The 16,838-nt window shown below is 40.4% G+C and overlaps 1 protein-coding gene and 1 long non-coding RNA gene across 6 annotated transcripts in view; one reads left to right on the forward strand and one right to left on the reverse strand.

Moving 5' to 3' along the window:
- Positions 1-11,591, forward strand: LOC125294997. The gene is made up of 3 exons (XR_007193615.1): positions 1-65; positions 11,160-11,243; positions 11,521-11,591. It is a non-coding gene; the product is annotated as an uncharacterized LOC125294997 (long non-coding RNA).
- A 75-nt stretch (positions 11,592-11,666) lies between these two features.
- The window catches only part of pax5 (paired box 5), a 37,591-nt gene continuing 32,419 nt past the window's right edge, over positions 11,667-16,838 (reverse strand). For 4 of the 5 annotated variants that reach the window (XM_048243832.1, XM_048243816.1, XM_048243825.1 and 1 more), the window contains exon 11: positions 11,667-14,968. In XM_048243832.1, the coding sequence (XP_048099789.1) occupies positions 14,886-14,968 (83 nt within the window). In that variant the 3' untranslated portion in view covers positions 11,667-14,885. The remainder of the gene's footprint in view (positions 14,969-16,838) is intronic. The other variant, XR_007193562.1, reaches the window with a different exon arrangement.

The following is a 16,838-nucleotide window of genomic DNA, read 5'->3' on the forward strand; positions in this document are numbered from 1 at the left end:
GAACAGCAGAGTGGACAAAACAAGGTGCCAGGGGTTGGAGGGATGGAGCAGACAGAAGGAGAAAGGTGCGTGGGTGGAGAGACAGAGGTCTGTGATGGGAGAGGTGGAGAGCTGAGGGAGCAAGCATGTGGCATGGAGACATGCAGCGCTGTGGAGCCGGAGGGAGAGATGTGTTTGTGAGGGGGATGTGTGTGTGTGTCTCTCTGTGTGTGTGTCTCTGTGTGTGTGTGTGTGTGTGTGTGTGTGTGTGTGTGTGTGTGTGTGTGTGGGAAGAGGGAGCAGGTCGTGGTGTCTGGCTGCGTGTGTGTCCTTCCTGTCACAACACTCTCAAGATCAGCTGACGAGGTTAAGAGTCTGAGCCCTCTGAGTGTCTCTGTCCCACAAGAGTGACAGTCCACCGATAAACACACACACACACACTGAAATCCCTCTTGTACACCGAGAACAAACACAACAAAATGACAAAACCCCTGAGGAAATTGAGCGGAGAGAGGAGAGAAAGAAAAAAGTTAATAAATAAAAAATAAGAATGCTCTTCACTGCCAAACAACCTCCCGATCCATTTCACAAAGGATTCCAATCTCTGCTTTTCTCTCTCTCTTTTTTCTCTCTCTCTCATTCTCTCTTTCTCTCTGTCTGTGTTGGAGGGGTAAAAGAGGTCAGTACAAGAGTCAGATGAAAGTGTAAACACTTCAAGAAGGTGGTAGGAGGAAGAGCTAATTTTTTAAAACCCTTTACTGCTCATGTTCCTGCACTCTGTTTCTCTCTCTCTCTCTCTCTCACCCTTTCTCTCTCCTCTCTAATTGGGTCTTGGGTGAGTTTCTTTAGACAGGGCCATTCATCATGGCACGATGTTGAGAGACAAACCCAGTGGGAGAAGGAGAAGAGGGAGGGGGAGAGAGTGCTGGGTGAAACCCTGTCAGTTCATTCTCCTCTTTTTCTCCCGCTTTATTTTTTTGGCCCTCTTGAGTGTCAGTTTTACAAGCACCACGAGAAAGTGTGTGTGTGTGTGTGTGTGTGTGTGTGTGTGTGTGTGTGTGTGTGTGGTGGTGGTGGTGGTTTTGGGGTGGTCTAACATATTTGGCATTAGTTTCCTATTAGTTCATCAAGTCTGAAATATTCCAATTACATTCTAGCACACACATAGACCGTTACATGACAGGGTAGAGATTCTCATACAGTGAACACATGACTTTGACACCGTCACTTTTTACATTTCTATGTTTCATGTTTCTCCATGAAGTCACATAATAATAATAATAATATCCCATTATGAAAACAGAGCCACCTGTGGCCTAGCTAAGTGTGGCCATGCTGTAAGGTGAATGTCTGTCCTGGGTCAGTCCAAGGTTATGTGCCACCTGAGATGTATGAGACAAATTGTCTTTAAGAGCCTGCCCAGATGCAATGGCATGGCATGATGGTGCCACCACCATGCATCATCATGGGGACATTGTTATCCAGGACTGGGACTTGATGAACTCACTTGACCTGATCTTCAGCTTTGAGTTCTGTTTGCTTGTTTTTCATATGCCCAGCTGTGCTAAGCAGTTAATGCTGGGGTTGGATGGAAAAACGTGCTGCTCACTCCAATTAAAATATACTTTAAAACAAATGTCTTTACCCTTGTTTAGATCAGTCTTTCAGCACAGTTTGATCACAGACGTCAAGGCAGAATTGGTTGGATTTTGGGCTCTGTGAATTGACCATTTCACCCACAGTGTATCATGTTTAAAAGTGAGCCTCTGTGTAAACAGAGAGGAAGAGAGTGAGAGAACTGTGGAGCTTTGTGGCCGCTGATGAGTGTAATGGTGTATGAAACCGCAGCACCGACACAAAACAAGTATGCTACAGTGTCCAGTGTTCCGTCCACCCTGTTCTTACCACATCTTCACCTCAATGCACATCCGCAGGCTTCCACTCTATCGGTTACAGTAGAATGCGCTACCTGATGAGTCTACCTGGTACTCACATAAAGCAGGCCAACAACTGTGCCCTACATGTGCCACTGCTCCAAGCACCACAAACTAAACCTACTGTACTAAACCTAAACTAAACTGCACCAAGCAAACTAAACCTACTAAACCTAAACTAAACTGCACCAAGCAAACTAAACCTACTAAACCTAAATGTGTAAATAAATATGATTATCAAAGAAAAACAAGAACAAATCGAACAAGAACACATAGGTTTACAGCATCCACTGTATTGGGTGAAAGCAACATTTCATGATTTAAAAAAACATGATTAGCTCTATGAACATTTCTGTGTAGGTTCAGGAGATAATATGTCATCTACAGTTGTGCTCATAAGTTTACATACCCTGTACATATGCTGAAGTTGACTTAAAAGAGGAATAAAAAAATACCTTTTGGAAATTGATCTTAATGCCTAAATTAGGAAAAATCCAACCTTTAAGGACATCATTATTTTTGTGAATGAATAATGTATCGTAAATAAATAAATGGTCTTTCTTAAAATACAGGGGGCATAAGTAAGTACACCCCTATGTTAAATTCCCATAGAGGCAGGCGGATGTTTATTTTTAAAGGCCAGTTATTTCTTGGATCCAGGATACTATGCATCCTGATAAAGTTCCCCAGGCCTTTGGAATTAAAATAGCCCCACATCATCACATACCCTTCACCATTCATAGAGATTGGCATGGTTTTATTTCAGTTAGCCTAATAGCTTGGTTTGACATGGATTGAGAAATTATCTAATGGAAAGCACCCCATGACAATTGTGTGAAAACATGTGTGAGAACATTGAGTGGCAATTCTTTGAGAAGTTCAACTTGTTCACCACCTTTTTTAAATGATACAGTTTATTACAAATTCATTCAGATTGTTTTCATTTGACCTGCATGTTTGATAAATCCAAAGACTTGGTTATGCTTGAAAACAGTGAAAGAAATAATTTTTAGAAAGACAGAATAGAAACTATTCAAATGAGATGTACCGCAAAGCGGTACAAAATATGACCGCTGCCCAGTCCTGCACATTCTCTCCGCAAAAATAAATCACACTTGTCAATTTGTCTCCATCTCCATACCCTACTTTTGTGTATATAAATGAGTGTGTGCATAGTGTGTGTATATGTGTGTGTGTTTTTGTGTATATGTGTGCTTCTGTGTGTTTGTGTGTGTGTGTGTGTGGGTTTGCTTGTGAGTGTGTGTGTGTCTGTGTGCCTGCTTGTGTGTGTGTGTGTGTGTGTGTGTGTGTGTGTGTGTGTGTGTGTGTGTGTGTGTGTGTGTGTGTGTGTGTGTGTCAGTGTGTGTGTGTGTGTGTGAGTGCGTATGTATGCGTGTAGGTGTGTTTGTGTGTGTGTGTGCGTGCCTGTGTGTGTGAGTGTGTCAGCCAAAGATACCTGCAATTACACTGCCTAGCTTTTGCCTTTTCATTTCCAGAGGTGGAAAGTAACGAAATACATTTACTCACGTTACTGTATTGAGTAGTTTTTCTGTATTTTTTAAGTAGTTTATAAAATCGGTATTTTAAATTTTACTTGATTACATTTTGAGTGACGTATTGTACTTCGCTACATAAAAAAATCCCATCTGTTACTTGAGTAAAAAAAAAAGTTAAGACTAACGAAAACAGAAAGGGAGAGAAAAAAAATCGCGCCCTAAACCACTAGCCTAGTGATAATGATCAGCATGTAGCCTACAACAGGACATGAATCAAGCTGGCGCCATGCAGTCTTTCTGAAAGTGATGGAAAGTGGTGGAAATAAGTATTGAACGCTTATTTTTTTTTTCAGTAATTAGCCCAAACTTCCAGTGAGTCTATTTGAAATGTTCACCACACATTATATTAACACACATATAACAAATCCAAACATACTGTAAGAGTTATGTGTATTAAACTGGAATGACACAGGAAAAAAGTATTGAACGTGCCTACTGAAATTTCTTCAATACTTTGTGGAAAAGCCTTTGTTTGTGAAGACAGCTTCAAGACATTTCCTGTATGACAAAACTTATTAGTGCATCAGGTGTGATTTTGGCCCATTGTTCTAAACAGATTCCAGGGGTCCCTCTTGTGCATCCTGATCTTTAGTTACTTCCAGAACAGTTTAATTGAATTTAATTGAATTGGCTGCCTTCAAGTCTTTCTGGAGCTTTCTCCGAGTGGTCTTTGGCTCTTGGAATTGACTATCCTTCTGACTCCCTGGTCAGAAATATTGCGAGGAGATCCTGTGCATGGCCGGTTGATGATGCAGTGATGTTTCTTCCACTCGCTCCCATGCTGCTTACTGAAGATTCTGAAGTTTTGAAATGCATCTGTAATCAGTTTCATTGATATGTTTTGGAACAATAAGGTTGCAAAGGTCTTGGGAGAGCTTTTTGCTTTTATCCATCATGAAATGTTTCTTGTGTGACACCTTGGTAATGAAAAACCTTTTTATAGCCCATCAATATGTATAGGCTACTAACCAAGCTTATATTAATTTGCACAGATAGAAAGGATAACGGCTCTCTAACTACTTACAGATTCCCAGCTCGTTCCTTCCCTTTCCTTGCCTTAGTGCTTTTTCTTAGCTTGATCAATACTTTTTCCCTGTATTATTCCACTTCATTACACATGACTCTACTTATGGAGTTGTTTGGATTTTTTTATGTGTGGATTACCTGAGCTATTACTAATGTCTGGTGAAAATGTTGTACCCCCCGTATTCCACTTTTCAAGGGCCCGCTCCTCCATTGGGGCCCTATACTTCCCACTCTCCCCCCCAGTTCGACGCCCTTTAATCTGCTGAACCTTCTGCTTGTTTCCAAATATAAAAAAAACTCTCTGCAACTCAACATTGGCCTGCCTGCCTCAGCTGCCTGTGAGGGGCTTTTCAGTTGTGCTGGATTACTGTTCACTGCAAAGCGACCCAAGGATGAGTGCAACTAACTTTGAAAATCAACTACTGCTCAAACTTAAAGGAGGAATCCGGTGATTTTTCACATAGATCTCCATTTCTCAACGTCACCGAGTACTGTCGGTATGAACAAAACTGAAACAATCGGTTTTACCTAGCTCGAGTTGCTGCAGCTACAGCACTACACACTGGGAGCATGAACATGGCTGCCTTAGCTGCTGGCTGCAGCAACTCGAACTAGGACCAAAGTCCTTTTCAGGCAAGTACCTCCACTCGGCGGCCATATTGCAACACTTTTTGAGCACTTATCGTGCATCTATTTCGGCAGAAATGCGTGTGCGTAAGGCTTCACGACACCAATCTTGCTCCAGCAGCGAGATCACAACAGATGATTGGCACAATGTCTTCACAGCACACCACATGATTGGCTCAATGTATTTTACTACACACCACATGATTGGCTCAATGTATTCACGTGTTGACGTTTTGCCGCGGAAGGGTTGTGATATTTGTAGACAACTGGCGTTACAAACTAACCCAATGCATTACTATGGAGGATTTTTTGAGTGCTGTATCTCCTCATTAGAAAGTCTTTGGTAAAACTGTTTTTTCTGGTACCCCCCCAAAAAGTAACTAAATAACTTTTACTTAAAGTACATTTTAAATGAACTACTTTTTACTTTTACTTAAGTACATTTTCAGATCGGTATTTTAACTTGTACTTGAGTAATATTTCATCAAGGTATTGGTACTTTTACTTGAGTACAATATTTTCGTACTTTTTCCACCTCTGTTCATTTCTAACTAGGTGGCGCTATACTGTACCTCAAATGAGTGGATATGGAATGTGTTAACATGACCCGTGGAGACCAACATACAAAATAATTTGGTCATCCTAGGCATCCGGGATGGATTGACATGGCCCCTTGAGACCAACATGTGAAAAAAAGTTGGTCGTCCTAGGCCCTATGGTTCTCGAGATATTCACAGAAGACTGTATCCAGCCTACCCTCCTTTTGGTGGGTCCGGTGCAGCCCAGTCTTTCAGTGTCCCGAGAATCGTTGACGGAAATTCACTGAAAAAAACCCCTCATAATATGGCTTATATGACTCAAAATAAGGGATTCAGGAGTGTCCATAAGCTTAAATCCATGTGTAAACCAAGAGGGTGTAATGAATGTGACATGCATAATTCACCTTTGTTATTAAAGGGACACCAGGCAAGCCTGATGCTTTTTCTCTACGAAACTCCCCCTCGCTCGGTCTGAAGCTCTTTTCCTTTTCTTTGCATCTTCCGTCAAGAGTTTTCGCTGCTTCTTCGCCGGCTCTGCCATTATACACACCTTTGCAACAATCGCTAGCGTTTCGTTAGCCTGCCTCTGTGCTGTGGATGCAAGATGTAAAACTGATCCTGCTACGGTCGGCGGGTACGATACACTGAACTTGCAAGTGGGATATTCTTCCTACAGGCAGTAGGGGCGAGAGAGTCTTCATTCGCCCTGTAATGAGTCATTTAACCATATACCGACTTACGAAGATGATTAATTAACACGAAAATGTTGCCTGGTGTCCCTTTAAGTGTGGTTCTACACACCATTCGTATTAAACGCAGCACTTTGTTCTTTCTGTAGTTACTTCATATAAGTATGACAGTTCAGGGATCGCTGGCCCTTTAAATGTTATAAATGTGTGATGACGTGTAGCCCCATGCCTGTTTTGTTGCTGGACAGCGCCAGTGTTTTTCCTATAAAATAAACGACACACACATTTGTGTGCTCAACGTGAGAAATTGTCTCTTGCGATTTACTGCAATTTCCACAAGGGAATTGTTTTAGTAATTACTGTGTTTACACAGAATACAATCACTAACAAAAATAGACTATGAATAAATTATTTTATTTAACTGGTATGTGAGCTTCAACAAATTATTGAATCATTTAATAAGGCTGTGGGGCCATATTTAGTGTTTCAGATGTCCATGTGCTGGAAGGAAAAACTTTCTCTCTCTTCCACTTTTCTCCTCTCTCTCCCATTCTTTTTGAAACTAATTAAAGTTTGATGTTCTGTCTGAAGAGAACCTCTCTTGCTCCTCAGGTCTCTGGTAAGAAGAGTGCTGTGTGTGTGTGTGTGTGTGTGTGTGTGTGTGTGTGTGTGTGTGTGTCGTGTGTTTTGTGAAAACAGTATTTTTATATTTACCATGTTAATGCACATGTGTTGATGCACATCAATTATGAACATATACATATTATGTTTGCCATTTGTTTTTTAACTCTTTGACTCTCTGCCCCTTCTCTAGACCCCCTTGAGCAATTACCCTGATGCTGTATGAGAACATATGTATTGTGTGTTTGTGTGTGTGTGTGTGTGTGTGTGTGTGTGTGTGTGTGTGTGTGTGTGTGTGTGCGCACATACATACATAAAGGCACACAGGCTAAAATCGGTATTGCTGTGAGTGACGCTAATTTGTATGACTTCCTGCCCTCTAACTACAGTTGTCTTCTTCTTTCTCCATCAGACATGTAAGCAGAGGCAGAGGATAAAAGTTAGTTATAATTAATAAATACATTGATAGTAGATTGGTCTTAGTCAACTTTGTGTGCAAGACCTTGAGAGATGAACTGAATGACCTACACTAGTCACTTTAAAATACAGAATTAATTGATCTACAGAAAAGAATTGCTTCCTTCTTGTGGAGTTTTATTATAAACCTCATAAACCTCAAACCTCTTGACGTTTCTGAGCACCTCTACTGTCTCACCAGCATGTGTGTTCATTAGCTGTAGTCTTCATTGTTTACCAACCCCTGTGGAGAATTGGAGTCTGTGCTGTCTGGCAGTGCCAGCCATAATGAAATATCACTACAAAGAATACCACCAAAAGCCCATGTAAAATAATGTCTGTAAATGCCAGTACTGTAAATAACTGGAAGACACCATCTGCACATCTGTATGATCTTTAAATGATGAATATGCACCAGAATACCCACCACTGCTGCTTCCTTTTGCCCACTGTCCTCCTCTGGTCATCTCCAGGGGCAGGCAGCCCTCCCCTCCCCCCTCCACCCATCAGTTTATGCCATCGGCAGGTGACATGTAGTGGGCACTGACCCAAACTCTGCGGACTACCCTCGCTATGCCACAGGCTGTGCCACACTTGACTGGGCACGCACTGAAACACTGGCACTATCGCCTGTCTGCACAGCGCTACCAACCTGGGAGTCTGGGCAAAGACCCAGAGCAGAGGGAGTGTGCATGTGTGTGTTTGGAAACCCTGGCACCCATCCAAACACTGGCTGGGGCTGCTCATGTATCAAGCTGGGTGTGAACTGTTTTTCATGTATGTATGGTGTATGAGAGTTGTGTTGCTGCTTGTGGTCCATTATCATGTCCTTTTCACCCCTGCTCCCCAAGGCCTGGGCCACAAGCCAAGAGCCCTGCCAAGGCCTGGGTCGTTCTCCTGCAGCGAGGCAGGGGGCTGAGGGGGCCCCAGGGCCGGCCAGCAGATCAATCTGTCTCTGAGGATGAAGACGCAGGGCAGGGCACAGGGCACAGGGCAGCAGGCACAGGGCTGTCGCAGTGCAGTTGGACGCTAGTTTGGTCAAAGGAGGGTTGTATGCCCCAGGTTTACACCACTCAATACTGTATCTACTGTCTCACATCAATATAACTCCTTAGTGGGGAAATATGTTCCATTTGTGTTTGAGGGATATTAGAGATTTGTAAACAAGTCGGATGTTTATGGTGAATGCTGTGGCAGTTTTACACACAGTTCAAAACTATACACTTTCATCATCATTGTGATGAGACATTGCATTGTGTCAGGTCCAAGTCAGACTTCTTTCTGCTGTTAATCTGTTCAATTTAGCTGCTCTTCCCACGTGTGTCATCCTCACCAGCTGGCTAAAACACCAACGTCTCCCCATTAGTGAAGTCTCAGCAAGTCCTTTGGGTGATTGTGTTTGTTGCCACTATCTGCTCATTCCACACCATAAACTCACACAACCCATATGAACTGTAACCTTTGCACTGGGGATTATGATGACTGAAATGATTTGCTTTATAGTTGCATGTGTTCTTCACCTGTTGTCTCTACATTATTCAGAACAAAGTGATGTTTGTCACCTTCTAATGGCTCAGATTCTGCAACACAAAACCCCACAAAATCAATAAGCTTAATTTAAGGCAAACATTTGCTCCAAAACTAGTGAGCATGTGTGTGTGTGAGGCGTGCGTGCATGTGTGCGTGCGTGCACGATTTGGAAGGCCCATTGCCTGTGTACATGTGTATAGGATCCAGATAATGAATAGGGAGTTACTTTTGTAAGAACAAAAATTATGAACACGTTGAATTTCAGACAACAGTTCTAAAGTTCAAAAATGTAGAATGCCATAATTAGAGCTTACAAAATTATGAACTGCTTTGAATAGCAATAAGTCTATTGTGCTCAGGATAAGAATCACTAACACCAAATAACTCATAAAGTACTTGTAACTTTGGTTATCTTTTGGGGGAAGAATGCAATGATCTTTCTATGGCAAGAAATGTGTTTCAACGTCTGGCTCCTATGGGGCAGTGTTCAAGTCAAGCTTAACAGGAAGATACAAGGGAATTTAGTCACCTTCTGATATTTATTTTCATATGGTGTGACACTCCAGATTCTACAGACTGATGTCTAACAAGACATTCAATGATATCATGATGAAGCAAGTGACACTAGATCCAAAATCAAAAGCTAGTGTGGTTCAAGTGTGGTGGTGGAGCATAAAAGCATATTAAAATAACTACACGAATCTCTGTGAACTTAAAAAATTACTTTTATTCTGGAGAACCAATAAAATTATGGTAAATATTTACAAATAATTACTCCTTAAGATTCACTTGACAAGTACAGAGAAAGATAATTCACTGGGGGACAGTCACTCTGGGGGACAGATGCACATACACTGATTAGTCAACACGCCCTGCTCTGAACAGAGCTGTGGAGAGATGCCATCCTGTAAACGTGACAAACCATAATAATTATCATCCACAACAGTAATAATAACAAGAAGAATATTAACAGTAACAATAAGCTTACAAAAATTAAAAGCATAATATCAAAGTCACAATTGTTTACCATGTGTGAAAAAAATAAATCCCAGAAACATAAACTAAAAATGAACAAAGAAATTTAAAATGAACTCAAAGGAAATGGTATCTTTGGCAAATTGGCACTGCAGTCGATACATTCAAATATTAAGACAAGACACAACACACAAGAGAGCAAAAACACACCAATGATTTTTTTTCTTTTTCATAACCACTAGAAAATTGAATAAAAAACATACACAATTCTCGAAGAAGCATTCTTTCATTTACTCCTGTTTATTTTATAGTTTCTTCATTCCTCCATCTGTTTGAAGGCATTTCTGCATTTGACACCTGGCATTATTGGTTAGTTGATTTTAGCTTTTTACTTGTACTGAATTTGTTAAATGGCCATGTCAGGCTTTGGTGGATGCTATACAGTAGATATGTTGTTTATTTCTGTAATTTGTTAAAATTCTCTTGGCAATAATGCACTATTTCCACTTTTCAAACCACTAATATACCAAAAACTTCACTGTTTGTTAAAAAAAGAAAGTAGAAAAGAAAGAATACCAACACCAAGGGGTGAAGGAGTGTTGTAATCCACACGGATTCTCAGATTGTATGCAAAAGGCCACTATAAGGTCATTACCAAATACTCACACTTTTCTTTTGCTTTTGGAACCCTTGGCAGATGAGCATGTCATTTCAAAATATTAGGAGTCGTAGAGGGTAACTACAGAGTTTAAGACAGTAAAGCCCTCACTATAATGGCAGACATCTTTGCATGTTTATTTTGGGACCAGAAAGTGTTCCTGTAGACTGATCAGTCTCTGATCTGTTAATCCTCATCCAGGGGTAGATCAGATGTTGCACTCAGGGGGGATCCTCTGAAGAGGGTCTCTGTACAGGTTGCAGTACAGTCTGTGTGTCTAAATACAACTAAATGGAAATTAGTAATGGCACTTATGTTATGCCCAGCAACCAGCGCAGTCTATTTGAGTCTATTTGACATGCTGTAGATTTTCACCTTAATCTTGAATCTGACCTCAAACTCTTTTTGAACCATTTGTCTAGAAGCTGACAAATATAATTTTTCATATACAGACACTGACTGTCAATGAGAAGCTTGCAAACAGGTACTTTGATTGATTGTTCATGAAAGCTTGTTTATTTATATATTTGCTTTGATTTTGTTATTTTTTATGTGCCCCTCCAACCTAGGTGGAGGGACTCAATTGCTACATGATGGTCAGACTGGGAGAATTGCTTGCTGAGCTTCAATTGAGGGCAAACCTCAGTATAAAAGTATGCTTTAGAAATTCTTATAAATTACTTTCCGTTTGTAAAGTTTAGCACACTGTGGTACAAATTTCCCCACAGGAATTTAGTGCGTCATAAAATAGGAAATGTACATTGCCTTAGGCATGCAAGAACATCTGGCCAAATACAAGGATCATTGAAAATATACGTATATGACATATGTAGATAAGAATTGTTAAATAATGATGTCAAATATCATATTCCATTTGTCAATGAAATGATGATTTTGCTTTCTGCACAAACATCAAACATGACTTTACAGGGTATCAAGGAAGAGGACATTCCTTTGCCATTGAGATGACATCACCGGCATTAACCAAGGAAGTGGAGTAGTGGGAATAGCACCTTTGCCTCCGATTGGCAAAGAGAGACCCCCCCCCCCCCTCCCCTTCCAAGAAATGTGATCAATGGAACAGTTCCTCTGGATGTGAAATGGCAGACGTGAGAGGTGAGGAGAGAACAGAGGCTGGCGCTCTGATGAGATTAAGATAGAGTGAATGAGAGAGAGTGATGGGGGTGAGGCAGGGCAAGGTTGGGTTTTGATGGCACAGCAGGTTTGATTCCCCCTGAGAGAATGGAGGGGGGACTCGTGACCCACAGAGGACAAAGGAACCGAGTGGGGGAGTGTCTGAGGGGCGGGTGCTAATCACCGCTGTCCGTTTCAAGCCAAGTTTCTAAGCCAATGATAGTCACATCTACCTTATTCAACCAATAAGGTCTTCTCAATGGCATTGGTAACCTCATTGATAATTCTACATGGTCTGCAAAGATATTTGTCAGATATTCTAAGGTATATAGTATATTAATGTGGGATAGTTGAGTTGTACAAGTGGTCATACAAATGTGTATATTTTGGAGACTAGGGTAGATTTAAGAATTATTGTTTTTTTGATTGTGTATATGGCCAGATCTTAGCTGTGGTAGGCCCTAGTCATGCCTTTGTTCAACATCTAATCATTCCACTAAAATGTGGTGATATACTAACTGAACGGCATCCAATTAATATCATGATAACTTGATAATGACAACATATAAATATCTTGTGTACATATGTTTAGGCTTTTAAACAACCTGGTTTCCTTGGTTTGTAAGAGAGAAATACTAAATCCTGTGAATTCAAATTAGTTTGCTGTGGTTCACTCGGCATTGATTGGTCTATAGATAAGTGACCTTCTGTAGACAGAGTAGACAGTTGCTTTAGGGACACATGGTCAAGACTGGATGACTCAGTAGAAAAAATAAAGGCACTGTCCTTAATATCAGCTGGTGCACCTCAGGTTCATAATGCCTCAAACTACAAGGTTAGATAAGGACAAAGTTCACCAGTAGCACTATGGTGAATTTTTTATTAAGGGTTTCTTTAGAGTTGCCCAAGCAGCAACTTAGGCCTACAAACACAAGAAGTCATTCTATAACTACTTTACAGATTAATAATCAAACTAACACTTTCTGAAGATATACTCATATATTTTTATTTTCCTCTTCTTTTGTTAACCTTTCCATTGCAGTTTTGGTGCTTCTGATTGGCTATTGAAACTACACAGTACTCCTTCAGTTCAAAGCTACTCTGAGCAGACCACAGCGTATCAAAAACAAACGGACATAAAAAGGTTTTTACACGGGTGGACAATAGCTAAATAAATCACACCATTTTCTCTGTGTTCATTCACTAGCATCTACAATAAATATGAATTCTCAATCAATTCTGATTGGGGATATTTTGTTGGAAATGGATACTGTACAGCATCAATTGTACACACACACACACACACACACAGTGGTAGACACTCACAGTTTTGACACACAGTTTTGACACACAGAAAGGGTTTGGTAAGGCCTCCACCACTTCGTGCATTGTCTCAGCGCATTGCAGATGAAAGGAGTTACTCAGAAATAAAGTACACGTACTTGAAAAAGAGAAAGAGAGAGAGAGAGTGTTATAAAAAAGAGAGAAATAGAAATGTTGATTGATTGAAAAAAACAAACAGTGTTGACTCATTGTGTCATTGTGCTTTATAGGAGAGTCAGTTTCTTTGGGGAGGTTTTTGTCACACAATGATTTCACGTCTAGTAAGTCTGCTTGATAACGTCATTGGGAATGGGTACAGGGGCTGAGACTGGCACGTCTTTTGACAACACACTACCAAACCCTGGCTAAGTCTGATGAGAGTCTGTTATTCCTTTAAAAACTGAGCAGTGCTCAAATGTAGCCACTGGCACTGGATACTGGCAACAAGTCTCCTATAGAGCATATATATTAGTCTGCCTCTCCAGCAATAAATATCTTTAAATTATTTCAACATTCCCAATATGAGGGCTGGGTCGTAGGTCCAGCATACACACACATATACACATCACACACCGATCACCTCTATGTACACAGGGAGAGGGAGATGTGTCTGTACACTATTTACTGGCCGGATGTGTTTACTGTGCTTCGTGTGGGTGATTATTGTACCTAAATTGCTACGTGTGTGTGCAGCATTAGAAAGTCACACATAAACACACACGAACATGTTTCACATAATGTACACCTATGCTATTGTATATCCCATATGAGTGTGTTAGACTTTCAAGCACACTCTGGAAAGCATGCCTTTCAGATGAAAACTGGGTAGACATCGAGAGGAAGAAGTTCAGCATTCCGCTGTAGTCCATGCTGACGTCTCCGTTTAGGATTTGTACTGATGTTGTGCTTTCATTTCATAGGCACTCTAAATTTGCATTCAGTGATGACCTTCCCTCTCTCTCAGCTTGGAATCAGAATTAATCAAGTCTATAGGCTGTCTTTTCAATAGTGCCAGTTTACTAACCTGAGAAAAATATCATATGAACAACCACTCAAACATATATTCTTTTAAAGAGTATATTACAAAACAACAACAAAAGGAAAGAGCGGGAAGATTGGAATTAATGAACAAAAGTAAAGAGTTTTAAAAATGCAGGTTTTAACAAACTAAAGAACAGGCACCGCAGTTGCTATTATGTCATGGATGAGACAATGAACACATCATCCCCATTATCACTGCCCGAGTGGGAGTGAACCTAAATCTAGCCAGTGGTAGATTGTCCATTCAGCCAAATCAAAACTCAGCTCTCCTTATGTTGTAAACTATACAGAACATTTTGCAATTTTCTTTTCCCAACACATCAAATAAAAAGACATGACAAAAGTACAAAATCAATCATAAACCTTTTTCAGGGCTTCTTCAATTCATTACTTAACTCAAGTAATAAAGGTTCTACTGTAAACAAAACAATGACTGAACGCTGGAGGAGTTTGCAATGAAAGATTCATTATTATTTAGACTAAAACCCCAGAGTTCACATCTCAGGGAGGTCAATGCAAAAGGCTGAAAGACCAGAGGAAGAGAGAAAGATGCAGAGCAAAGAAACATCTGCGTTTCTCACCCTTTCAACATGGCAGCACAAAGTCATGAATGGAGCTATAGGCTATAGGCAGAACATGAAGAATGGCATAGAAGTAAGTTTGGACGTACAAACAGTGTCTTCACTCTCCTCTCTCTCTCCTCTCCAATCCTCTGTACTCCTGGAGTAACGCTGGTGTTATCACCCTCATACCCTCCTCTTCCTCCTCCTCCTCCTCCTCATTCTCCTCACTGGCAGTTAATGGCGGTCATAGGAGCTGGCAGTAGCTGTGGCAGCAGGGCCTGCACCTCGTGTGGCAGCACTGTAGTAGTATGGAGACCCTAGGAAGAGGAGAACACCATGTTACTGATGGATCAATTCAATACACACTGCAGATGTGACTGTCATTATGCTTTCATTTATATCAATTCAATTACATATACTTCTCCTAACAATGAAGTGAGCCACTTTATCATAAAAATCTATCTTGTCTGATTAAAAAATATCATAGTCTAAGCAGCCCAAATAGGTCTAAGTCTAAGTTCTCATCACAGGCTATGTACTTTTAGTACATAGTTCTCAGATCAGAATTGTAATTCTCAATAATCGTATCACTTGTGCACATCATTAAAGCAGCTTCTCCCCATCTTGAACAAATAATAAAGCTCTTAAGTACATTAAGTAAGTACGTTTCACTTGCTTATCAATGGCATGTTGGTCAAAATGCACTATACTGGTTCCCTGTTGAATAGTCCTACCCCAAAAAACAAATTGGCCTTATTTCATCGCTTGTGTCATTACATGTACAGTAAATGTGTTGGACTGGCTGTCATAACTAGTTGTCATAATCTGTCTAGCATAATGTATGTGACTTGACAGACAGGAACGTCAGGATGTATAGAAAGATGTACAGTGGTGCACAGCTGACCAAGGGTTGTTTTACTGTATATTGGTCATTTTTTATTTGCACAATGCCGTAAAAGCCTTTGTTTTTGTCACAATGTCTTGTCAACAGAAAAAAACATTGAAACATATCCACTATCTTGCAATCAACCCCCTCCACACACAATAATGTATAACTTTGCAGTTTTGAAATAGAAAATAGTGCTGCCTTGCGCATTACTGTAAATACTTACAGAGTAAACTGTCATATTGACAACAAAACAAAACAGTTTGACTATCTTTACATAAACAATGGCATCATGACTTGTCATTTTGATTGCACTAACCATTTCAATGGCATACATATTTGCTTTTGAGGCATAAACTAAGCATTTTGAGCAAGATACGCATTTTGCAGGTTTTCTGCTATGTGGTGCAGTTTGTACTAATTGTTTTGAGAAATGCACTAACTGTTGTGCACATGTTCTATATGATTTGAGAAATGCACCAAAGCGACTGAGAAAAACTGTAATCTTATTGTTGCCTAGGAGCAACTACGGAGATAATAACATCTGATTTTCTTTTCTGATGGAAGAACACCTGCTCACCACAATAAGCATAATTCAAATAATTATTCACTCTGTTAAGCTTTTGCAGTTTTTTAAAAAAGGATAACAAATGCACAGATATGTGAGAAAATTACATTGCATTCATCTTCCAATTCCAAAAGCATTTAAGTTTAGTTCCAGATCATTTTACTTCACTTTTGTCAGCACAGCAATGTTGAATGCATGCAGTATTGACTCAGCAGCCAATTATCACACAAAACAAGTTACATGTGTGATAATTCCCCCCTGTGCTGTGGTTTTAGGAGCAGTGCAAATCAGACAGTTTCAGTGTACAGTATTTTACTGGTGATGGATTTTTTGAATGAAACTGTGCCCTGTCTGTGATGCGGAGGAGGAAGGGAGTCATTGAGGATGGTGAGTTAGGGATGTGGAGATGTGTTACAGCAGAGTGGGATAATGATATCATTTTATTGACCTGGGCTATCTTAGTTTACAATGATCCAGGTGCCATTTGTAATTCTCTTTCACTGTCTCTCAGCTTGAGCTGGCCATTTGCGATGTATCTCTCACACACACACACACACACATACACTCACACACACAACAAACACACACATATTTTCACGCAAACACAAAGATTAATCTTGATCATAGCATCTTGGTGTTTACCGCCTATGGGTCTCTTTAGATGAAAAGGCTTTTAAGTATCACAGCAAAGCAGAAGCACATCATTTTTCTTCATTAAGGCCAAGAACAGGAA

This window comes from Alosa alosa, chromosome 1 (assembly GCF_017589495.1).
Source record: "Alosa alosa isolate M-15738 ecotype Scorff River chromosome 1, AALO_Geno_1.1, whole genome shotgun sequence".
NCBI lineage: Eukaryota > Metazoa > Chordata > Actinopteri > Clupeiformes > Clupeidae > Alosa > Alosa alosa.